Source organism: Dromaius novaehollandiae, chromosome 6, assembly GCF_036370855.1.
Source record: "Dromaius novaehollandiae isolate bDroNov1 chromosome 6, bDroNov1.hap1, whole genome shotgun sequence".
Lineage (NCBI taxonomy): Eukaryota > Metazoa > Chordata > Aves > Casuariiformes > Dromaiidae > Dromaius > Dromaius novaehollandiae.
This window is the reverse complement of record NC_088103.1, coordinates 29,798,593-29,824,941: the sequence shown is the minus strand read 5'-3', so window position 1 is coordinate 29,824,941 and position 26,349 is coordinate 29,798,593. Positions and strand designations below refer to the sequence as shown.

At 39.4% G+C, this 26,349-nt stretch overlaps 2 protein-coding genes across 5 annotated transcripts in view; both read left to right on the top strand.

Moving 5' to 3' along the window:
• The first annotated feature begins 229 nt into the window (after window positions 1-229).
• SLC35G1 (solute carrier family 35 member G1) lies at window positions 230-11,017 on the top strand. Its single transcript, XM_026094174.2, is given in 4 exon segments — window positions 230-272; window positions 275-526; window positions 4,688-4,868; window positions 5,415-11,017. Coding segments are annotated over 4 exon segments (1,221 nt in total). The 5' UTR covers window positions 230-244; the 3' UTR covers window positions 6,175-11,017.
• A 14,316-nt stretch (window positions 11,018-25,333) lies between these two features.
• Window positions 25,334-26,349, top strand: part of PLCE1 (phospholipase C epsilon 1) — a 169,640-nt gene continuing 168,624 nt past the window's right edge. For 3 of the 4 annotated variants that reach the window (XM_064514040.1, XM_064514041.1, XM_064514038.1), the window contains exon 1: window positions 25,334-25,476. The gene's annotated coding sequence lies outside the window, so the exon portion shown is untranslated. Of the gene's footprint in view, window positions 25,477-26,166; window positions 26,242-26,349 lie in introns of those variants that run through there. The other variant, XM_064514039.1, reaches the window with a different exon arrangement.

The window sequence follows — 26,349 nt, the reverse complement described above, 5'->3', positions numbered from 1 at the left end:
GGACCCCGAGGGGACGCCGCGGTGGAGCTGGCGGGCGCCCGCTCCTGCCCCCGGCAGGGGCCCTTGACTCCTGCCCGGCTTTGGGGCAGGTACCTGCCGCGGGGGAAACAGGGAAAGCCCTCCCGCAGCTCTTTACAGCCGCGGCCCCGCCTCGGGGGATCTCAGGCCACGGCCTGGTGCGCTGCCGCCCTCCGCGCCTCGGGCGAGGGGAGGGAGCCGGGGCGGCGCGGGGCGGCGGCACCGCATGCGCAGCAAGCCAGGTGCCCGCCGGCTGCCAGGAGCCGGCAGCATCGTACGCAGCCGGGCGTCCTCATGGTGCTGTGTCAGGGCGGCGAGGCTGCCGCCGCCGCTGTCTCAGCTGCCGGCGGGAAGGAGCCGGAGGTGCCGCTGAGCCAGGAGGACGATGCGGGTCCGGGGCAGTCGCAGCTGTGCCCGGCGCCCGGCGCGGAGGCGGCGGGCGCTGACGAGCCCCGCGTTTGTGGCTGCTGCTCGGGCTTGTCCTGGCCGCGCTGCTGCAAAGCACCCGGTGAGGAGGGGGAGCCTGGCAAGCGGGGCAGGGGGGGCAGCGCCCCCCGGCTGGGGCTCCCGCCACCGGGGTGACATTGCCGGCGGGGCGGAGGAAGAGGAAGTGGCCCCGAACGGGCGCGGAGCGCGCCCGGGCTGCCGCAGAGGGCGCCAGGCACCTGGGCCGTCCCCGGGCGGGCGGCAGGGTGCAGCCGCCGCGGCTCCCCGGGGGGCCGGCTCGCACCTGGCAGCGCGGAGGAGGGAGAGCCGCGGGGGGGCGTTTGGCCTCTCCGCGGTGCCGACCCCCTCCCGCCGCGCTGCCCGGCCAGCCGGACTCCCCCGATGAAGAGGTCGAGTGAGCTGCGGGCAGGACCTCCTCCGGCCGGACTGGGGTTTTCCCGGGGCTGTTGCGGCTTTCTCCTCGCTGCCGTGGCTGGGGAGAAGCGGCGGCGCCCCGGGGAGGGGCTCAGCGCTGCGGGCTGCTGCCCCGGGCGGGGTGGCGCCCGGCCGGCGGCTCTTCGGCTCCTCCTGCGCTGTGGGGAGCCTCGGTTTCCTCGGGGAAACGAGGCTCCTTGGTGCTACTGTTAAAGTCTGCTAAGAGACTTTCCAGTTTTCGGTAAACTCAAGTGCCTCGGCTATAGCAGGCTGAACTTGTGGCACTGAATGCTTTCTGCGAGAGGTATCAGCGGCGTGCTGACAGTAAAGGGGAGGGACTCCGCGTGCTCCAGCTGTGGCCTCCCAGGCAATTCTCTCTTTCTTTTGTGTGAATACGCTCTTTAGTCTTAATCTGTGCGTTTCACTTTGACACTTGGTTGTTTTGAACCGGCAAGGCCATTAACTTGCTGAGAAATAGGCTACAGTGTGTTTTCGTAAGGTTAACGTGGCTTTAATAGATGCGGTCTTAAAAGACTTGACTTTTGAAGTCATGCTCTGAAGTACTGTAAAATGCTAAACTTTTAAATTTTAAGTAAACTTATTGAAAATGTGTTTCCCATGTAAATATGGAATATAATTGATTTTTCAGCAGAGAATGGATAAAATAGGAGTCTTCGGTAAATAAGTGAGCTGTAGAGAGCCCAAAAGCGATGGTGTGCATTTCACTGGTGAAGAGCACTAGTATCACTTCTGAGTCAAAGCTTGGGAAAAAACAGTATCTGAAATCCTGTGAAATTTGCACGTATTCACCCCAATGATTTTTTTGTTTTTTTGTTTTTTAAGTAATCTGCCTGGCTAAATGTTAATTGAGTCAGTGGCAGCACTATATGAATCATGCCCACGTCTCGTCCACGTGACCATGGTTGGTTCATACACAGGCTGGTGTGCTTGTGCACGCTCTTGCGTGTGCTTCTTAAGATGTTAAGAACGGATGACCCTTTCCTGGCTTTCTTGAAGGTCTGGAAGAATTGCCTCACGGACCTCTTTCCCCATAGTACTCTCTTCTGCCCCTGCTACTATTCTCAAGTTTCATGTACATGTGAACTGGTTTTTTTTCCCCCCAATATATTTATTTTTCAAGTATAAAAACTCTTCATAAGACAACATCACATTAAAATGCAGACAAAGAGGATTTATACATAGAAAAGGGGGTGCAGTAGGATGTATTCAACTAGGACTTAAAACAAGAGTTGTAAGATTGTTTGAAAACCTTATGTATAGAGTTGGCCAGATAATAAATTTGGAAGATCAAAGAGCTGCTGAAATATTTCTTTTTCCTCAAATCTGTTAGCCACTCAGGAAAGAGCACTTGCATACTACTTTGACCTTTTTATTTTTAGACTGCTTTTTTTTTTGTTTTAACCAAAAAGCATAAGTTCTTAAGTATCTTGATGGTAATGGGTTAGTGTTTGGAGGCTTAATGCTTAGCTGGGTGGGAATGTTATCTTAACCTAACTTCTTCTTAGAATATACTTTGAAATAAGTATTCTTGAGAACTGTAATTCTTGTTTTTGGTGGAAGAACTTGTACCATTTTATTTTTAAAAGGAAATACTACACTTTCTCATTGCATTGAGTACATGCTTTGGCAATATGAGATGTTGATGGCTTAAATCCTAGTGTTATAAGATACCTTTTCTGATATGCTTGGTATATTAGGTAGCTTACAAAAGTACGAGTTCCTTTTGTTTTTCTTTGTTCCTTCAAATCCAAAGCTTCTCTGTATAACATCCCTTTAGCTTAGTTTGCTTTAATTTGATTTATTTTTCCATTTCAACACTTCTGTTATTTAGATTGGCTTCCTTCTGTAGTAATCAGACAATCTATCATGCTTGAAATAAAACTTAATAGTTCTGTTTGTACTTTGTTCTTCCATAAGCCAGCTTGTGTTTGGATTTCCAATTTCACTCATAGGCCACTCTGATTCCTCTTGCTTTAATATTTGAGACACTGTTGACTTTGTATTTCTTTTGCATGACTATGTGGATTAGGACATTATGTAATCCATGAACATTTTCAAGTCCGCTCTGTTTCATAATTGGTAGATGTCCCGGACCAGTGCTGGTAAGGGGCAATTTTAATAGTTGCTTTTATATAGGTGGCTGCTGATTAACGGAAATATTTCTATCTAGTAGAAATTGCCATTCATTTTCAGCAGTAGTGTGGTTGGAGTTCTGAAACTATTTTGCCTTCTTCAAACTTTAAATTCTGGTTGCGGTTGCAAAGCCTGCCATCTTCAGAACAGATAAAGCTAATCACTGTGACACACGAGGTACCAACCCACAGTCTCAGCTCTTAGACAGCAAGAAGCACTTTCTCAACCTTGAATGCTGATCTCTGGGAGGATCAAATGGGTTGTGACAAGGTTTGTTAATTAAAAAAAAAAAAAAAAAAAACCCTACCTCAAAAGCGAATTCAGTTGCTAAGCAACTCTCGGCCGTGCCCTGCTGATTATGCTGTAGAGGATCTGTAAGGCTCACTGGCTCCCACACAGTGTAACATGAGGCATCTTTTATCAAAACAGACTGCTTCAGGAAGATGGAGTTCTAGCTCCTATCTTTAGAGGGTGTAGTAGAAGAAAGAGTAACACTCAGTATTTTATGCATACAGAAAGAAAAAAGATGGTGGGGTAATACTCCGCTCTACTCCTCAGATGGGTTTTCTTTTCTATGGTGTTCACCTCTAGTTTTGGTGAAAAGACTGTTCCTCTTCAGCAGCAAAGTTGTTTTTAAAAAGACTGCTTTCTTTGGAGACAGTGGTGAGGTCAGCAGCAGTTCACGCGCTCTGCTTTCCTTTTCCTTCATAGCTGAGGGTGGAGAAGGTGGGTGGAACAAGGACGAGTATGTCGCTGAAGGGTGCCTGAGGCCTTGTGGAAGCTTGAATAGAAACCATCAGGCTTAGGAACTGACTTCAGGAAGAGAGTGTCTGATAGATGAGTGTAAACTAAGGTGAAACTTAGGCCTTCATAGAATTTTAGGGATGTCAGCACTTTACAGCAGGCAAATGATGTTTTAAAACTAAGCACTTAAAGTTCTTCTGATTAAAAATCTATGTTTGATGCTCATTAGGAGAAGATACTTAGATTCTTACAGCAAGATAAAAGTGTTAGGTAAAACTTGTGTAGCCCTAGGTCAAATTTAGGGTGTTTTGTTATACCCGATGCTTATCTTACAGCTAATGTGAGGTGCTTCCACTGTTTTTACAAGCGTGCGCGTGCGCGCACCTGCACGTGTGAGAGAAGGAACTAAATTGTTGCTTAGGAACCTTAATGGTCTTGCTAAATAATCAGATGATTTCCAGGCAATAAGTTTCAGTGTTTCATAATCATTTCATGGACCTTTTTTGCAGTCAGTTGTACTTACTGATCCTTGAGGTGGTGGTCAGAATGATAAAACACATCCTATTAATGAATCTCCCAAACTAGAGTCTGATGCCTCCAAGAAGTAATGCCTACTAACCGTGGTAGAACTGTGAGAAGTGTGGGGATGGTTCTGCATCAGAAGTGTTCGATTTTACTCTTATCTCCTGTTTAAGGGAAAAAAGGAGACCTGTGGCAGTCAATGAAACGTATTCTCAAGGTCTATCTGGTAAATAAATATAGTATTTGCATTTAGTTTTTTGCTTTCCTCTTCCTCTACCCCAAGAATAGCTATAAATTCATACAGCATTGCAGTATATAAAGCCATCTGAGAAATCTGGTAGGTAGCTAGGTCATTATTAACCAGAAGGTATTTTTTAATCTGTTGCAGGAACAAAGAAGAAAGCTCCCTGTCCAGGACTTGGTCTGTTTTATACTGTACTGTCTGCCTTCCTTTTCTCGGTGACCTCTTTATTTCTAAAAAAAATAGAAGATGTGCACGCCGTGGAAGTGAGTGCATTTCGATGCGTTTTCCAAATGGCATTTGTTCTTCCTGGTTTAATATACTACAAGTAAGTGTAGCAGATGTTTGAATTAAGAATTATTTCATAAAAATATATCCAGAATTATCACTCAAATTGGAATTTAAATCACATTGCAATATTAATTCTGACTTTAATTGAATAAATTGCATTGTTTTGGAGCAGCATCTACTACTTCTGACTAGACTAGTTGATAGTTTCTCAATACAACTCAGCAAACTGAAAATCTTTGACTCCCTGAATTGTGGAAGTTCCAACAGGGATTATATCAGATGTATTGCTCTTCAATGAAGTGCTGTTCCTAAAAATAAAAGGTACTTCGTAGATATTTTTCGGTTATTTTACAAGCACAAATTTAATACCTAGAAGAATGACTCTGAATGCGATTGGGGGTTATGGGAATGAATAGGTCTCTATGATCAGACAGTTTAAATATTTAGACATTGGAAATGAAAAATATCTCATTTTGAAAGTCTATACAGTTAAATGTAATTGAGTATTGATGACGAAATAAGCGAGATAGTAACATTAATGTGTTGTGTTTTTGTTTTTTTTTTTCCCCTCCTTAATTTTCAGAACAGGGTTTTTGGGACCGAAAGGTAAAAGAATCTTTCTTTTCTTCCGAGGATTCTTTGGCTCTAGTGCAATGGTTCTTCTCTACTATGCTTACAGAGTAATGCCTCTAGCTGATGCCACTGTTCTAACTTTTAGCAGTCCTGTTTTTACATCATTGCTGGCTTGGATCTTTCTCAAAGAGAAATACAGTATTTGGGATCTTCTGTTTACCCTCTTTGCAATCACTGGAGTGGTCCTTATTGCCAGACCACCATTTCTTTTTGGGTCGAACGTTACGGGGATTGAAGGAAATTACGCAGATCATCTTAAAGGAACTATAGCAGCAATTACAAGCGCAGTATCTACAGCTTTGACTTTTGTTATACTAAGAAAGGTGGGAAAATCTGTGCATTATTTTTTGTCTATTTGGTATTATGCAGTAATTGGTTTAACTGGATGTGTTATAGTATTGTCTCTTATGAATGAATGGAGTTTGCCATATTGTGGTAAAGATAGAGTTTTTCTAATATTAATAGGTGTTCTAGGGTTAGGAGGTCAGATATTTCTCACAAAAGCATTACAGATAGAGAAGGCTGGACCTGTTTCCATAATGAAAACAATGGACGTGCTGTTTGCTTTTATTTTACAGATTCTTTTTCTTAATCATCTACCAACTTGGTGGACTGTGGGTGGTGCCCTTTGTGTAATAGCTAGTAGTACTGGAACTGCCATTCGTAAGTGGCATCAAAGCTCAAAAAAAGCTAAGCAAAATGAAATCTAACAATTCAGACACTATTTCATTACAGAAATATAAATAATCTTGAGAAATACAATATTTATTTATTTTAAATATTTCATTTATCAAATTATGGTATCCAATTATACCCAATAAAAGTCGATTTTTCTTTTTAAAATAAAATCAAAGCTGTCTAGGCAACTGATTAGGTATATGCCTTTTTGTCTTGTATTTAGGCATGAAAGTATGAGAAGTAGGAAGATCTTTAAAAGTTGCTTGCCTGTCTAAAGTGGATGATAGTTACTGGGCAGACACTTATTCTCCTTTAATTTTTAATCCTTCTGATTCTCTACTTCTTAGACTCTGTCTCCTGGGAAGTGGGAATCAAGGTCTTACAGGCTAATTTGGTGTTGTTCTGTGCTTGATTTCCAGAGGGACTGCAGTACAAAAAATTAGATTACAGCGAAGAATTACAGCCCTATAAACATCCAGCTTTCATAGCACAGATAAAGCTTGCACATTTATAAACTTTCTAATATTTTTACACAAAACAGATGCCAAATATGTAAGGATTTATTTTTGATTGAGCTCTAAATGAACAAAGAATGTTTCATCTTTTTAAGTAATGTCAAGAGAAAATATAACGTGAGAATTATCATCTTTGCTTTCTTTTCAAAAAAAATTTAAAATTTTTGCATTTGGTTTACTGACATAGTGAAATAACCAACTCTCATTGCTTTAATGTAATGTTCCCGATAAATGTTTCTTTGGCTGCTGCAGTCTTGGTGATGAGAGACAGTAGTTATTTGTATACCACTTGTAAGTTAGCTGTTTCTTGTGGTATGGAATGTTATGCCCTAGCTGCACTCTTCTTTAGTCTATGCAAAAGATTTCTTTTTAAGTATTTAATATAGATTATTTTAAATGCTGCTTATGGCTGCTTTGTTCAAATTTTCTGTACATAAAAGTTCTGTATGAGACCAAGTTTAAGTTCTCTCGACCTTGATAAAGTTAGGTAAATGCTTTATTGTAAACAATCCTATTTCCTAAGAATATAGTGGAGAGCACAGACTAATCACATTTTCACAGAAAATGTGAGTTAGCCAAGGTCATAGTAGAGAAACTAAAGAATGGGAGGGTGGAGTTAGGCATACCTGACTCATGACATGGAGGCATGCACACTACATCAGGCAGGGCTAGTTGGCAGCTTCAGCCCCACTTCTCCAGCCGCCCCTGTTAAATCTGTAGCTAGCCACTTGCACAGTTTCTCATTTTGATAGATTGTGTCTTAATAGCGACAAATACTAAGGAAAAACTGAGTCCTGCTATTGATTTGTTTCCTTCATGTTTGAGGAGGAATATATTTTCAGTGTCGTGTGGGGAGATTTTCCCAAGTGGGTTCTTCCATACTATTGGGTTTTATCTCAGTAGCGCTTGAAGAGTGATTTAACTTGTATCTGAATTTGGCCCTTTACTTTGTATCATGAGGTGCTTTTCAGACATTTACGCTTGGTCCAGTACTTTTCTAAAGGAGAGGAATGTTATATTCTCCACACTTTGTGCACTACTTCTAGTGATTTTGGAAAAGAAAATACGTTTTCTTATTCTCATTTACAGATGTCTAGTCACACAACCTTTTCTTTTGCCAGTATGCATTGCAGCCTGGCAGGGCAGATCTAGTGGAGTTGATTCCTGAGGGATTGGAACCTGTATAGTGCTTTGGGATGCATCTAGATGGTAGGAGCTATCTTTGCGCAAGATTCTGCTTTTAAATGTATGTGGATTCAGGGTGTTGGTTTACGGACACAAGCAGGTTATGTTTCAGTGACGGAAGCACTTCCTGCATATAGCTGTCCATCCTGAAAGCTGACGTTCAGCTACTCCCAACATGGTCAGGAACGGTCCGAAACTGCTTCCAAATCTCTTTGCAGCCCAGTGTAATAATGAAATTCCAGCTTGGCACCTGTTTCTATTAATATTTGGTATTGTAAACTGGGACTGTTTCTTCTGCTGCTCAGAAGCTTACTGCTTCTGTCCATGTTTAATATGACCATCTTTGAATTGACACTCATAAAGGTACAGTTCCATAGCAGGTCTGATTAGTGTAAATTTGGCTTGTCAGCTGGTCTTGGTCTATCCCGTTGTGCCAGTGCTAGTGCTTATCTGATTATGTGGTGAGCTGGCCCTGGGAGCTGATCAAGCTAAATAACCTTTCTCTAGGATTGTTGGAGATGGCAAAACCATAATAGCCTGAGCTTGATGACAGTGTCAAAACGTTAAGAAGGGGAATTAGATAATAGTTTAAATTATAATCTATGAATGCTGTTTCATCAGTGCAAAATAAAAATAATGTGCAAGTTTTTACTGAAAAATCTTTAAGTCATATATGATTGCAACAGTTATGAATCTTGCTTACACTTAGAAAAATACATACTACTGAAGAAAGGACTTTTTCTGGCACTAGATACGTATGCAAGTGCAAAAAGTAAGCAGACCTGAAACCAACAACTTGGTATAGTAATTGGAAACTTCTTTCTCCAGTTCTGGTTGAAACTTTGTTAAATATACTTCCCTATTAGTAGTGCTGGAAGCCCTAGATAATTTCAGGTTTTTTGCTTGATCCAAACCTATATGGTTGTCTAAGGCTCCATCTAGTTATTTTCTTTTGCTGTTCCTAAACCTTCACCAATCTCAAAATTTTGTCTTTATAGAGAGAAGAGCAGAATAAAGCTGGGGGTTTTTTGCATCTATTTGAAACAGAAACTTTGTTTCCTTGGGGATTCTCATATTCAGTTCTATAAAGAGCTGAGCAAGTGCACCTCACTTAAATGAGATATGAGGGCAATTTAGTAAGTTCTTAAAGTAACTCTCTAAATAAGTTCCTGTGTTGTAGAACACTAGTTTTGGAGCATTATTCTGACTTTGAAATATCTTTCAGAGGATTGTTTAACCAGTGTGAGAACGACAGACTTAACTAGTGGTTCTTTAGTCATCTGTTTTCTTCATGAAGCATGACTTCTACAACTTGTTTATCCAGGTTATTTTGCAAGTGTAAGATTTAAGCTTTAAGGTTTTTTTTCTTAACCACCTCAATCTACATTTGAGAAGAAAATCAATTAAAATAGACTTTAAAAATTGAAAACTAATTTTTTCTTAAACCTTTAAGAGGCTTCACTCCAAATTATACAAAAGTATAGTTCCTAAAAATACCATTTTAGGGTAATTGAAAATATTTTGCTACCATGCCCAGTAGGACAGTCGCACTTTTTTTTTTTCCAGAGTTTACATTTTGAGAATCTGAAATGAAACTGGCTGAACCTTGATTTTTCTAGGTGATGCTTCTAGAACTTTTTACCTTTGTTCTTCCCTTTGACATATTTTTACTTTTGAAAGCTTTTTTCATTTTATAACAGCAAATTCTCAGGGTCTCAAATGTTATTTTTCTAAGTTTTGAGTCAGAATTATATTACCAATGTTCATCACCTCTAGTGTGCTCTAGTGATAGTTATAGTATTTTTAAGTTTGATAAATGTACTTTAATTTTCTAAATTTTTCCATTGTGATATTACGGAATATTGTTGCGTTGCAATTGCTATAAAGTTAGTTACATTTCTCTTGAATTTCAACATATTGATTTCAGTATGCCTTGAATAGAAAGAGTAATAAATAATTATTGGTTGTGTTGCACATGAATCTAGGGTAAAAAGACTTAATCGTTATTGATGTGTCAGTTTAAACATGTTTTGTTTTTTGTTTTTTACTATGCAAAACACTGTAATCATCTGTTTTCTTCAGTAGGACTTTGTAGCCTTAAAGCCTTATGTACCTGAATCTTTTATGTAAAGCTGAAAAAGCTATATACTGTCACTGTGCAGCAGCCAGTTCCTTTTGGGTTAAGTTGGTTGTCAAAATCTGGTCTAAAAGCTCCCTAAATACACCTGTACCAAGAATTCAAGAGGCTCATTGTGTAGACAAAGGCAGTCTATGTAATTAAAATGGATTTCCTACATTTCTCCAACACTAGAAATGGAGTGACCTCAGCATAAAAGCATTGGTGAAATAACAAGTTCAAGCTGTAATTTTTTTCTAAAATCTTAAACTGGGATCTTTCCCAATTCCAGATGCTGTTTTTAAGACAGATCTTTGTGTAATTGGTAATGACAAGACGGGTCTTAATACCTTTATTTATCATTTAGTATAAAGACTTCTTTCCCATTATTTTTTCTTCCTTAATGAGCTCTGTTCAGGAGCTGTCTGTTGGAGGAAAGCTAATTTTTAAAGGGGCAGCCTCTTAAAAGTTCCTTCCTTTGCAAACTGGCAGTAGTCAACTAGGAAGAATCTGTTTTCCAGTTCTCTACTAAACATGCAGGCTCACCCTTGGCATCGATCCCACCAGGGTAACAACAGTATGATCTCTGTTCGTGGATGCGTTCAGGATTGGTAATGTTGACAGCAGATGTGCAACACTGACTTCAGCAGGACGTTGCGGTTACCAAGGGGATGTTTTTCTGGCTGTAACTGTCTATTCCAAAGAATGTTGTGACTTCACGTTCCTGTAGATGCAGGTAACCTTGGTGCAGAACATATATAGAGTTCTGTAAATTGTTGGTGATAACACTTCTGTATAGCAGAATGAGTAATTTCATACGTTATGTGAGCTATTGTTTGACAAAAATGGGGTAAAGATACCCTCAGCATTAAATAAAGGATTTTTATTATGTCCTTTATATTGTTGAACATATGTTGAATGATACGTTTTGTAGAAGTTACTGGCTTTGTTATGTAGTATTATATTTTTATAGAAAATTCTTATATCTTGAAATGTTAAGAATATTTTCATAAGAGGTTTATATTCACAATTGATAATAAAATGAACCTGAAGAATTAATCGTTTGTTTTTTTTCATTGATTAGTAGAACACATTTGAACATAGTGATTGTAAAAGCTTTATGAAATAACTGTTAACCAAGCATGGTCCCTGTGAAATATGAGCATATGCCTCAAATTCTAGTACTCTTAATATGTTATGTCACTTTTTGTACCTTGCAACAAGCTTGAGACAGCAAGAAGCTCAGTCAGCTTTCTCAATGCAGCAGTGCCCTAACTGGAAAAGCTATGTGACATTGACAGGTCAGTAAAGTTAAATTTTCCTGTTTCCCAGTGGAAGTCTGGTTTTGTTTTTTCTTCCCATGTCATCTCAAGAAGACCAGTCTTGGTTTGAGTAGTCTTGCTGCTTATGCATCGAGGCGATCCTTCGTTTGTTCCAGTGCTTCCCATTACCTAGTTGCTTCAACAGTTAAATTAACTCCTAATCAAAGAGAAAGAGTAGAAGAAAGACTGATTATCTTGTTTGCAAAACCGCCATCATTTTGATACGTATCACAAAAAGACTGCAGTAAATTTTATATTATCATTATAGAAGTGCTCCCCTCCCCAGACTGCAATTTTGTCTGGCTTTGTAAGACCAGAATGTAGCAGAACTGGACAGGGGAGTTAGCTTGCTGGAGAGATTTGTGCATGTAATGAATCTTTATTTCTGCGTGTGACTACTTGGTACTATAGCGAAAACAAGATGAAGGAAGACTAGTTACATAATGGGGAATTATTAGAAGTGTTAGTCTATCTACGCACTACCCTCCTCCTTACCTTACATGCCCCCAAATTAACTCATCATAGGCTCACTTGAGGCCATCTGTTTCTCAGGCTCTGAAATAAGTAAAGGAAAAGCAGGATACTTTCAAGAGAGCCTGTTGCGACAGGCATAGGCAGGAGAAGACTAATTGTGAAGGATTTCTGTGGCAAATCTTTGCAACTTTCCCTTGGAGAAGTTCTTCTGTAGATTCTTTGGAATTTTTATTAAAAGAAAAAAAGTCCCTTGATAATAAGCATAGAAATTTAGTAAGTGTTAAAGGAAGAGGGGAAAAATAGATATTTGGATAGATAACAAAATCTTCCTTATTTACAGATTCAGAGTGACATGCTACATAGGTGGTTAGGGATATTATAATTACTAAGACTCTTGAAACCAGATCATAGAACTATGTCTACCCACTCCAAATAAAGCAAATATAGTACCTTTCAAAGGAAAAAATAGTATCACAGTTCCTACTGGGAAAACAAACTTCACCAAAGTTGCAAAATTTTAGAGGGTACCTCGCACTGATCATTATTGACTTAATAAAATATTCTTAGTATCCCCCAAATGGGAGGCCATACAAGAGAAATAATGTGCAGATTAAACATTCAAATAGGTTTCTGTTGATTCTTTTGAGTCATCAGTTAACTTCGTATTGAATTCTATTTTCGGACAACAAGGAATAAATTTCCTCACTGTTACCCCGTCAAGTAAATTCTGAAAAGGATAATGAGAAACTACTTCATCATCTGAGCTTACCTATTGAGTAAAGGGAAGACTGGAAATTGGAGTTAGGCCTGCTGGTATAAAGTGATTCTGGCGTCTGTATAACAGAGATTGGTGGAAAGAAGAAATTCTCATGTTTTCTCACTAGTGAGTATGATAAATTCTTTAAACTGCAATTTCTACTTTGTAGTGCAACGGTTCTGTCAGTAGGTGGCGCTGTCTTATTTCTCATTGTGTAAGGTTAAACTGTTAAAATTCAAATGTGCAGTTTTAGACAATACAAGTTCCAATACAAATGTGTGATGTATACAGTATTATGTAAATATCTAAGTTTAAATAGAGTCCAAATGCTATGGAAGCACTTAATGACTGTACAGGGCTTGTCCTTTTCAGCTACTTACTAAAATCCTGTTCAAAGCTTTCCATTCTCTCATGTTTTAATCTCCATCCAGCACCCTGTTTCAAAGTAAAACACTTGTATTTCGCACGAGTACAGGAGGATTTTGACACCGTTCTCCCTGAAATTCTGTAAGTTGTGTGTTGCCCCGAAACATGCAGATAGTAGGCCCCCTCCCCCTGTGCTATCCCAATTGCATATGAACTTCAGTGGGTTTGGAAGGGAGGTTGTAATACAATTGGCCTATCATCATTAGTAATGATTTTGCTGAATATTATACTGTCTGTATGTCTAGTATATGTCCTAAGCACTCTAAAAAAGGGCAGTACCTTCTTGTTTTGAGATTCTTCAGTGTAATTTGTGACAGGTTAGGATGAATTTAGGATAATAGTCACTTGTAATTTTGCGCAGAAATAGGGCACATATGCTGGCTGAGCAGTTGATGAGCATGTAACTATTGCTTCCTATTTTTCTCCTGCTTGGGTCGAGGGTTTACAGATACAGCGGCTGTTCTGCTGTAATTTTGAGGGGGGGAGGTCTAAATAGTTCTTGAGCATGTTTCATAGGTGATGGCGCTCCGGCAGCGTCTGTTTGTCCTCTAGCTCCTAATCCCTAGGGTTCTATTGCCAAATGTTTCTAATGCCAGGGTTTTTCAGTAGCAGTGTTGCTCTGGTCACCATAGCTGATGGGTACAGACAGGGCCAGGTGTGCTGGAAGAGAGTCTGTTCAGTCCAACCAGCTAAACTCGGAAAACTCGGGCAAGGTTTTGAGCACAGAAGCTGCAGGCTTGAAGATCAGTAGAGTTTGGGAACAATTGTTTCAGTTTCAATTTAATTAAGGGGTGGGAAATATTAGAGAGGGGGAGGTGATGTGTTTAACTGCTGAGAGCTAGAGAAAGATACTTATGTCAGCCTGTTTTTCATTGAAAAGTTAGCTGGAAGATTTTTGCTGGTGTTAGCTGGCACTAAGTAGGTGTCACTCTATTTTATAAGAAATACTGGAAAGTTTTGGGAAGCTAAGAAACACTGAAGTAGAGTAAAAATCTGTTTAGTGTTACTTGGAAAGGCTATGTTGCAATTCCCTTTCATATAAAGTACACCGTGAATCAGATCTATTAATATGCATTTTATATGTTTCCATTTGTAATTTCTTAAGACAAGCATGTCTTTATATTACCATAAAAACTGTTCAGTGACTATCAAGCTGTGATCAGGAAGTGAAAGGAAAAGCTATACGCTTTTAAAAATTAATCCCGATTTTATTTTTTTCACTTTACCAGAAATATTTTATGCCAGCCAATGCCTTAAATATGTTAAATTTTTCATTAAACATCTTTATATAATACAAATAAGGCTTCACCTTCTATTATTTGCAGTAATGACATAGGAGAGCCATATGAGAGCACTGTTAGCCAGTGCTTTTTACTCTTGCCATATGGCAGAATATTCTTCATTATTAAAGATGGAGAATGATAAAGAAAAACGTTAAAATCTGAAATCTCCTCTGGGAGGACTACAAATAGCAAGGTAGTTTTTTCTAGCCTGGAAGAACTCTCTCCTCGTGTTACTCATCTCACTATTCTGCCTTGCTTGCCAGAATCACAAAGTCGTATTTCCCCTGCAATTCGTTAGTTCCTATTCTGTGCTAAAAAAGGTAGCTATTTCCAATTTATGATGTGATCAGCCCTGATAGGCCGTCTTGTATTTTTAGGCAAGGAAGGAAGGAAGGTGTGAAATAGATTCCCTACTATGTAGACTTTAGAATTTATAGATACTGTATTTTATATCACAGAAACTGTATTTCCTTCATGAGTGGAACTGGCAAATTTTAATGTAAATTTCTATCATAAATCATTTTGACCCTCCCAACTTTAGTGAATAGCCTTGTGTGTCTCATATTCACTTGGAAGGGAGAGGAGAAAAGAGAAAGAAAAAGCACATGTGAGGAAAATCTTTGGTCTTTCATTGGCAAATTCTCTTTAGCAAGACTCTCGTGATGGACCCTGTCTGTGTGATTGGGTACAGATTTAAGGAAGAGAAAGAACAGTTTGTTCTCTTCTGATTATATAAGAATACCCTTGACAGTGTTGCTCACTTCAGTTTACAACTCTTATCCCAGGATTAGAGTGGAAGAAAATAGAAAAAACAGTGTTAAACCCATGATTTTTTCTTTACTACGTCTTTCTTGAAACCTGGAAACCTTGGTTTCTATGTAATGGATGCTATTGTATATTAAACTGTAACATTCTAGATGACAAAGTTTAGATCAACGAACTGTTATGTACTGTTTTCCTCAAGAGGAATATACTTGGCAATTTGATTCAGCTCTTTTATATCTTCTAGAGGACTCTGTTGTCCTTCCAAGTTTTGCAGTGTCCACAGATACTTTGTAACATGTTTTTCTAATTTGTCTTTTGTCTGCTTTTATTGGATATTTAGAGCTTCACTTCAGGATTGAAAGCATTTATCTGCAGTCTTTACTGATTCAGTTTTTGCGAAAGGACAGATTTCCTCTCTACAGGCAGGTAATTAATGAAAAAGCATTCTTTACATTTAATTTCTCCTGTGTAAATGTCATCAGTGCACTAGGAACTTCTAGATAGAAGCATGAAAGATCAAGCTGCCTTTTTCTTGGGTTTTTTTTTTTTTTTTTTTTTTTTTTTTTTTAAAGCAGTGGCTAGTTCTCTTTCTCTTGAGATTAATGGATATTTTTAGGCCCCCTAACTTTTGTATTGATCATACAATGCTTAGGTACAATCTCCTATAGAGAAAGTTGCCCACAGTTTCTCAGTTGTACTTACTGTCCTCTGTGAGTTGTGCAAGTGAGGATAGTCACTATACTTGCACCCTCAAAGGGAAGGGTGTATTATCTCTGTAGAAGAGTCAGTGACAGCACAAAAAAAGGAAAACGGCATGGCAGATTGGTCGGGACACTGCAAAACTCTTCAAACCCTGCACATAGTGAAGATTAATATGATTTAGAGATCATATGTCTCGTGCTCCCTGTCCCCTCAAACACTCCCATTTGTGGACTATTCATTGGAAACCCGATGAGCTTTACAACACACTAGCAACTTACAAATTCTAAATTAAAGGGGCTAACGAACACTATAAAATCTTCTAAAGGCTAAAATTTTGTATTTTGAACAAAGTATTTAGCCCTTCCCATACCATCCCCTTTCCCAAACAATTTGATTCTATAATAACATTCTTATTGCTGTAATCTGTGTGACAGTATTTTGCATATGATTTTAAGTCATTAGAATCTGTTGGTTTTCAGGGTTTTGTTTACTTCTTAATTTTATTTTTACAATTTTGGTGAAAATTTCAGGTGTGCTTATTTTGATATGTTATCACACTTTGAGGAATTTTTCTCTGGTTTGTTTGGCATTTTTGGTATTAGATGCCTCATAACCACATGCATTTGTTTCTTGGCCTCAGCATATGATCCAAGTTATAATTAGTGCCTCTGTTAAAATGTAACTACATGTCCATAAAATGCAGCATATGGATATTTTGATGAAAGGAAACTGGGAGATGTTGCCTTTATAAAGCCGAAAGCTGCAGGGCAGATGTGGAAGGAACTACTGCAAAGAATCTCAACTGGCATATTAAAACAGAAGCTGAAGTATATTTTGTTTGTTTTGTTTTTATTATAAAAGAAAGAACGCTTTAGTAAAGTTCTGTTCTATTTACGGTTATACAAAAGTGAGTTCAGGACTAGATATGAAATTTTTTTGCATTGATGTGACAATGGAAGTAGAAGGGTTTTTTTTGTTTTAAATATTTAGCAGTAACAGTTCACACGATTGTAAAATGTATATTTAGAAATTACAGTACATTTAATAATGTTCCCTTTTGGGGGAGAAGGATATCATAGATATTGCAAAGTTCATGTCCTTTTTTTAATTTCACAAAGAACAAAGTTGCAATTACCCTTTTTGCAGCCTGATTGTCTGGCTACATTCATGGAAAGTCCTAGTCATATAAACTCATTTCTGAATAACCATTAAGATTAACTCTAAATACTCCCATGCTTTCACAATTTAAACCTCTGATCAGCCAGCCTGAATCTGTAGAAAACAATAGATTATTGAAATCTATAAAAACAAGTAAATAATAAAGCATTGAAGTGCCTACCAGGAAATCGTGGATGCTATTACACTACTAAAAGATGTTTCTCACTTTATTTTGCTACCAATTAATTCATTAGTATAATGCTGCATTAGAATTGCAGAAAAAGTGTGAATTACTATTCATGACCTTGTTTCTGAATAATTTGGGGAGATAATGGACTTGTTTTTTTCTTTATCATAAATCTACTGTTGTTTAGGGCAATGCCTTCTGTATTTTCATTCTCTATCGTCATCACTTCTAAAAAGAAAGATGAATTGTCAAGCACTGAATAGCAAAGCCACATGAAGAATGAATAGGTTTTCACATACATCTTTTATGTTCCTAGCTATCAAACAAATAATGTTGAATTAATGTATCAATCAAATGCTGCCGGTAATATATATTGTTATGACAAACACCACACGCAAGAGCACAGCGATAACAAGAGTCAACATCATGTAATTAACAGAACTATAAAGGAGCTTAATCTAAAAAGTGGGTTGCATTTAAATTTAAAATTACAGAATGTAGTCTTCCAGCATTGGACAAAGGGGGTCCTTCAACATATCACTTTGCAGAATTTTATTCTTGAGGTCTTTTCGACAGTATTAAACATCGGAGTAGTGTAAAAGACCTTTTGTTATGTCTTCAGAATTCATGTGCACTAGCAAATGCTAACCAAAGATGGCAAAAGTAATTGGTTACACATTGGAATATCTGGGATAGTCCAATCATACGTTCTCTTAATAAAATGGATTCTACCTCAGTTCAATAGCTTTTAATGAGACAAAACAACAGCATTACATTCTCATTTGAGAACTAAATTTGGAAAAGGACACACAAGGGGCCATGCTTTCTTTTTTTAAAATAAACAGTGTTGTATAACCAAACCCACCTTGGTTTTCTGAATAATGTTTAAATTATACTTTCCATTTGGAAGCTATCTATATGCAATAGAACTGAGGGATTCCAAAATGCAAGTGCGATAAGGATGAATTTGCCTCTGAATGATGTGACATCAGACCTTGGCTTCTCCTGGCCTAAGTTAACTCCTTGTAAGATGTAGATCACAAATTGCCCGATGGAGACTTAAGATTAATTTGGCCTGCTTAATGGTTCTTAGACTTGCAATTCTCCTTTAAATTTAATCACTACTCACCTTGCTTACTTGCTTCCTTTTTCCTTTTCTAATCCTCTTTTGTTAACAATGATATAAATCTCTGTGGTTATAGTACCTCTTTTTCTAGGATAGTAGTTCCCCAAAAGAGTTATTGAAGTTTTGTGTGCAGACTGATTTTTTGAGTTCTGGAGACATTCGTTTTCCAAAAGTAAATGCGGTTGTTGTCTTGCAACTACTTATACAGGGTAGGATAATATAGTGAACATGAAACAAACACATAATGAAGATGTTCAGAGAACCTGGATTCAGTGTGTGTGTGTTTTTTTTTAAATGTGTTTTTACTAGATTGAACAGTAAAAGCTGCTAGTTATTTCTATTTAAACTCTATCTTAATTCATATGAATGATATAATAAAAGCTTATATATAAGATAGCTCATTTACCTTTAGACTTTATACATAAAATTTTACATCCCAGTTTTGATATTAGAACAGGCAAGGACTAGCTAAATATTCAACTTCGGGATGAGGCAAACTTTTAGTTGAGTTGTGTGTGTCTTCATGTTATACAGGACTTTGGTCTATTCTGCAGTCTTTATATGTCAGTAATTCCAGCAACCTCAGTTTTTATTAGAAAACTAGAAGCAACTTAGAGATGCATGTGGGTTTTTGGTTTTTTATAGTCTCTTCTTAAGCAGTCTTGGAAGAATCAGATAATAACCATGTTAGTACTTTGAAAGAGATGTCAGTTTCTGAAAAAGGTACTTTCATTTTCAAGAAGGATGTGTATTGTACACATCTAAAATCTCGTGTTTTGATGCTACAATTGCGTAGTAGTAGCAAGTGGGATCATTATTAACTAGATTTCAAGCATTAGAAACTTATTAAAGATTAGTCTTAGTCTTGAGCTGGTGATGTTTCATCTGTAGTCATAACCTTTAAGAACATTTTGAGAAGAAAGACAAAATCAAAATCTGTGAATATTAAACTTTATATGTACAATAAATGGTCTTATTTGACTGTAGTAAGAAGTGTTTCTGTAGCACAAGTAACATTGTATTAATAGCAAATATCAGAATAAGATGTAAAAGAATAACAGCCCATTGGAGAAAGCAACAACATTTCTGACAACTTTAGGGGATTCCCTGCCCCTCTCCTCCATGTTTTAATTATTAAAAAATATACACATATATCTGTGCAAACGAACAACTTTTGCCAAATTTCACAGGAAATTTGCTGCAAGATTTCGAGATAAACTTTTTCTTTTACGTAGAACATACTGTGACTCTAGATCTAGAATGAAACATCTTAATGTTAAGAACAAAAGTACTAAAGAAGTTTGTAACTACGTGCTTTACGATATTATTGCCCATCATATTGGCACCTAGGCTTTTCAGATATATTACAAGAAAAATATACAAAAATTTGTAAGTATCTCATGGCATTAACAGTTCTGGTTGGTTACCTAAACCGAGTCGTCTGCTGGTTCTTGAATTTGGTCAAATGCATACTGTGGCAGGCTGCTAGTAAAAGGAACAGAATACTAGTAACTGATCCTGCAGACTGGCCATTGTTCAGACATAGGCATTAAAGACAATACAGGAGTTATAATTTATTACGTGAACAACATGTTGTCCTGGCTGCCTATTTGCAGAGATGACAGAGTGGGGGCAGTCAGCTCATTTCTTGGTTCACTAATGAAGTGAAGCTCTGAGTATAATAATAGTTTTGCCCTCAAAATAAAGGCTATGGAGATGATAGCAGTACAGCCTTTGGTAAAGCTTTTTTGAAAATGTAGATCAGGAGAAACAGACTAAAAATAAAATACTGTTCTAAAGGATAGTCAGATGAACCTGAACGCTTAATGGGATTATATTGTTTAGCTGCTCAGGATAGTATTCCCTCCAGGTTGGATCATGTAATTTCATTCAAGAAACAACTAATGTTATAATTTTAATTTATAAAAGATTTTACTGTGCATTTGAGGAACTTTATGTCTGAGACTATTTGGGAACTTGATTAAGTAATAGAGCTGGTTTCTCAATACTCAAGATTTTCATAGGTAGCTCTGTAGTTTGATCTGGAATGTCACTGTTTCTTTACTACTTGCCACTTTACTATCACTAATTTTTATGTGCTATTCTTGACTCAAAATTCTCATAATTCATTAATAGACAAATATATTTTCCGTCTTCTGTTGTCAGGGAGAATTAACAGAAGATTATAGTGTAATACCTTTATTCAATTAGCAGTAGTAGTACTGTGTTTGACTTTCATTGTTTGCAATACACCCTGAACTGTAGGATGAAGTAAATAAGAATTACTCCTCCAAAGTTTTAAAAATCTGTATTCTAATATATTTTCTAACTTTCAAAAAACTTTCAAGGCATAATGGTATAGCAAAAATGAATACTAAAAATGCATTTAAGTTAAATGATGGGAATACAACTGAGGCATAAAAGGCTTCCTTTAACTTAGTTCTTATCCGGAGTTACTCCACTGAAATATAAAAATTATCAAATTAAAACCTGTATGATCAAGAAAAGAATTAAAGCCATCATGCAATGATTTCTTATCAGAAATTTTCTATTGATATCTGAAAACAACATTATTCTTTAAAACTTACTTCAAAAACTTTGGTATTTCTTCCAAAGACTAGCAACTGCACTAATGATTTGAAAGCCAAGCAGCTAAGGTCAATTAAAAAAAGGCATATTAAGTTTTTCAGGTTATTAGTCTTTTTTAGCAGTTATTTATATTGATTATTTCTTCCTAATTTAATTATCAAAAAGTCTTTGAGCATGTTCATTAGATTTTCAGAATCACTCCCAGGACTGCTGGTGTGATATATAATAATGAGATAGGTAAATAAAATTTTGCATCATGTAAAGTGACATGAAATCTTTAATACAGTTACAAGGCCCCTAGAACATCTGTAAAATAACAGGCTTGCTTAGAAACTTCCAGTCCAGAGTTAATCATTTAAAAACAATTTCTGCAACTCAAGTATTTTGTGTTCCATGTGTTTATTATCTTGAATCAATATGGAAATGGCACTGATTTTACTTGTTTAGCAATTTACAATAGAATAGTTTCAAAATCATGCCTTTACTAAGGTAGTTGTTGTAACTGAAACTATCTGTCCATAAAAACTTCTCATAGGGCAGAATCATCTTGTGATTGAAATAATTGTGCTTAGAAAGAGAGCTGAGCTGGCTCTGACACAGCAACCTCCATCATGTGTCCAGTAGCTATACCTGAGTAGAATGGTAATTGGTCCAAAGGAAGAGAGGAATTAATTGTAGTTTAGGCCTATGTGTTTCTCCCCCCCCTCCCCCCCCAAATCCACATCCATTAGAAAATAACTGAAATTTTTGCTATGCTGGAACCAGAATGCAGTTGAGAAAATATTCTCTGTGCTTATTTTCATGTGTTTCTAATTTTCTTTCAGGATTTCTCTTTGCGTGCATGTGTGTGCTTTTCTTTAGTCCTAGCTGAAGGGTAAATTTTGGAGCAAAGCCTGAGGAAAAGCCTTTTGTCTATTTTTTTTTTTAAATTAAAAGCACATTTTAAGTGTTTTATATAATTTGTTAAATAAATTGTATAAAAATATTGTTATAAAGTACAATGATTAAAGACAAAATGTTTCTTTATGCATTACACTGCAGGTTTTAGGCAAGCAATCAGTGTCCACACTGAGCATAGGAAAAAGTCAGGTATTCTACAGTTCTGATCCCAGCACTCTAGTTACTTTTTCTCTGTGATGTTGGGAAAATCGCCTAAATAAACTCATGTTGCTTTAGTTTACCCATCTGTATAATATGAATATTACTCACCATCTTGCAGAGATATGTGGGATTTAATATTTATGCATCACTTTGAAGATCATCTCTAAATAAATTTTGTAACCCAACCTCCAAAATACATGGTAGCTAGAAGATTGTCAGTGGTAAGAGCTAAAAGACAGCAGTGTTTTCTCAAACTCCTGTATTTTTCTCTACCTATAAATACTATATATAAAATTGTACATTAGTAAAACTTCAAGGTATCTGAACCTCCATCTTGAACTTGTATGTTTGCTTTATGTTGCTAGTGGATCTCACAACACGATGAAATTTAGTTGGATGTGTTGTCTTTTCATATTGTCAAGCCTGATGGAGTAGGGTGTGCTAACATAGCTCATTGTCATGCGAAGGGACAGTGAGCGCTACTGTGAGAAAAAGACAACTGACGCATTCTCAAAGTACCTTCTATTTGACAGAGACAATGTTACAAAGAAACTATGATCTACAAGTCAAGTCCAGTCCAGCAGAAAACTTTTTTTTGCCTGTACAGTGCTGAGGGGAAGCAGCTCAAAATTTACCCCTGCAAGATTCAGGCATGCACATGCCGCAGGGAGGAAGTGGAGTCTGGGATGCTATTGAGTGCCTGAGATGGCTCCCACTTCACGGACCAACTGGCTGGGGAAGAAGGTCAGTGACTGTTGTGCAAGGGAGTTCTGTAGGGTGTGCAACCAGGAAGAGAGGAAAAGGAGAGATCCAAAATGTATGACTACCACAGTAAGGGAGGCAAGCAAATTACGTGCGGAACTATTGCAATTGGCAGCTTTCCAACATGTCACCAAGGAAATTACCGTTACACTTAGGAGGGAGGTTCTTCCTACGTAAATTCGCTTGCAGCATCTCAGAGCACCATGTACCTATGTTGGAAGTGAAAGACTATGGCTTACATGAACCAAAAATATGTATTTGAACTGCAAATTTGTCTTTATCATGACCCGCACATGCCTTCTGATTTGTTTTTAATCACAGAAATCACATTTAAAACATTAGGCAGGAACTTATTTTTTAGATATACCTAGGCATGTTATTCCTTCATATTTAATTTTTGTTCTTAAGCTACATTGCTTTTCAGGGATGCAATTTCTGAACTACCTATCACATAAAAACAGTTTAAGAAGAGGGCAGCTAAGTCGGAAAACAGCAGTCCTGCAACTTTAGAATCCTGGAGATTTTTTCTTTCGTACAGTATTCAGAGAAATTAATACCAACCTAGAGGAAATGACCATCTAATTATTTTGTAGAGAGTATCTGTCACCACTGCATCTGACTTGTAATTTTCACATTGTTATAAGTTTTCCATCTGGAGGTATATTGATATCTCCCATTATCACAGTATTTTAAAATCTTACTAAATAATCTTCCAGTGTCCCCCTCAGGCATCGAAGTCTTCAATTTACAGGTGAGGAGCTGGATCTCAGGAAGAGATCCTTAATACAACAAATTGCTTAAGCATGTTATTGATCTCATATGTTAAGCTGTCCCATTGATATCTTGTGTACTTGAAGTTAGGCAGATGCCTTAATATTTTGTTGAATCAAGGATATGATGACTTCTAAAAATTTTCCATTCTGTAATGTGTGTTATTTTCTTTTCAGCATAGTATACTTTCTGTTGTACTTTTGCAAGGTGGAAAAAAAAATCAAGTGCTAACGAGTTGTGAAGGAAAATTTTTATATATATTTTCCACTGGAATAGTGTGATAACAACTTTCCTGCACTTTTTTAAACAAATGAAAAAGCAGAGAGAAGCTGGGCAGAGCTTCCATGGAAAGGTTCCTGTTGCCTTTATGTTTAGAGGATAATATATTGCTGCTATTGTAGTGCTGAAAATGCATGCATGATTTGTTACGAAGTAATTGCTCTGACTCTGACACTAAAAAAATGTATACTAACTTATCACTAATTTAATGGATTTTGGGTCAGTGTTCCGCATATTGAAAGAATATATGGAAGTACTGAAAAATATACAGATTAGAGGCATGCATATTGAAAATCAAACATGAATTGGAAAGGGAAAGCAAAGATTTACTATTCAAGTTTTACCCATTGCAAAAAAATAGTGTTACGGCATTGTTTTTGACAGTACTACATGCAGTGAGTGAAGTCTGGGCCACACTGGAGGCAAGGTGAATATTGTATTTTCTTTAGGACCCATATTTCCTCCAATATATTATTTATTTCAGCATAGAATGATTAATATTTTCTGTTAACTTAATTTTAATTAATTAAAATTAAATAAAAATTTAGTTTAGATTGACCATTCTCACGTCTCCTAAACACTAAACGATTTTGACTATATGCTGCTAAAAAGATCGAGGTGGTTGGTGATAGCAGACGTATTTTAACTCTTTGTTCTAATAATCAGAATCTTTAAGCCCCCGAAAGAATCAAACTAAGTAATAAATGTAAAGTTGGGAACTTGTAAGTGAATAAATACTGTAATACTATGTCTGTGCCTAGTTGTGTTTTTAAAAAAGTAACTTTTTTGAAAATCTTTAACTTCTGTAGGCTTTTAGTGGATAATTTCATGGACTTTTGTTGAATTGTTGACTTTCCCCACTGTGATTACCATCTATATGGTGTAAATACGCACTATTGCATTTCTGTTAGCCTGGGAGGACAATTACTACAATGAGCTACAGAAGGATTTCTGAAGTGAATAGAGTATGTAATATATGGTAGTAAACCTGAGTTTCAAGCTTTCAGATTTGTTCTTCCCTCAGAAATAGTACGACTGGAAGGGAATGAAGTAAATTAACTGCAAGTTTTATAACCCTGTACTGGGACACAGCCTGCACATACCTTAGTTATGAGAATTGGTGTCCTTCATATATAACTGTCCAAAATAAAACTGTGTGTTATCTGTGGCCAACTTTCACCTCTTTAAAGAATGGGAATGCTTCCTTTAAAACGCGAGTTCACAGCGCGTTACTTTACGAGGCTGTTTTTCCCCTCGTTTTACTCCGCCGGGAAAAGCTGGCGCGCAGAGGCGCTCAGCCGCGTCCCCCGGCCCTGCGTTTTTCCACCATGTAGCGGGAAGCAGGGCGCTATTTCCCCCCTTCCACCGGCTCCAGCCTTCCTTCCCCGGGATAATGGCTGGCAGCGCCGAGCAGAGCTCAGCGACCTCCTCAACTGAGCCGTTGTTTCCACTGCGACGGCCCGCGCCGCTCCCCCCACGGAGAGGATTTAAAACAGTAAAAAATATTAAACACCCCCCCCCCCCCATCTCGTGCGTAACGGCCGGGCGCCCCCCGCCCGGCGGCCGTTACACCCGGGCGGGGGCGGGGCGCGGGGAGGGCGCGCGCCCGCATTCCGATGCGGTGAGGCAGCGCCGCCCGGCCCCGGCTCGGCCCCCCGCCGGCCCCGGCCCGCCCCCGCCCCCCGCCGGCCTTCATTCACGGCGCGATGGCCCTGGAGCGGCTCCCGCTGCGCGGGGCGTTGGGGCAGGCACCGTCCCTCGGCGGTCTCGGAGCGCTGCGCGCGGCGCCCTAAGCAGCACCGTCCCTTCGCGAGAGGTAGGAGCGCTGGGAGGGCGGGCTGGCGCGGTGTCTGCCGCGGGAGGGACGTTTGAGGCTCGCTTGTCCCTCAGAGCCTTCTGTTTCCGCGCTCTGGTGCTGTTTTACGGGTAAGCACGCGGGGCAGGGGAAAAAGCGACCGGCCCTGCGGTGTTGGCAGCGCTGTCGGTGCCGCAGCGCTTAACCCGCCAAACTTTTGAGACGTTCAGATGCCGCCCTGAGAGCGGGGGAGGCTGCGGGGGACAGCTGCGGAGCGCAACTAAGCTCGGTGCTGCTGCAAGGAGCTGTGCTAGGTGCTGCATCCCCGGGGTGCGCGGCACGCGCGTTACGCGCTAAAACTTTCATGAAGTGCGTGTGCAGCTCAGGTAACGCAGACGACCTCCGTAACGGCGGGGGCAGCAGGGGCTGCCCGTGAAAAGGCTTCACCCGCGTCCCGCCGGTGGGGTGTGATTCCCGCGGTGCCGAGGAGTAGGGAGCCGGCGGCGGGGGCAGGCAGCGCCGGCCGCCCCGGGGAGCCCGGCCGCCCTCGCCCCGCGGCTGAGTCAGCCGCCGGCGGTGCCCTCACGGCCTCTCCCTGCCGCGGAGCGTTGCGCGCCCCCGGCCCGGCCCGTTGAGGCGGGCGCCTCGCGCTGCGCCGCCAGGCAGCGGCGGCCGTTGGGCGCTGGCAGCGCGCAGTGGGGGAGACTCCGTCCCGCGGCTGCTGCGGTCGCCGCCGGCCGAGGGAGGAGGAGGAGGAGGAGGGAGATGCCGGCGGGAGGCTGAAAGGTGCGTGCTGCTGCTCGGCCCCGCTCCCCGCGGTGGGGGGGCCCTGGCCCGCCGCCCCCGCGCTCCCGGCGGAGCCCTTTGCCTTGGATTTCCCCCTCTTCTTCCAGG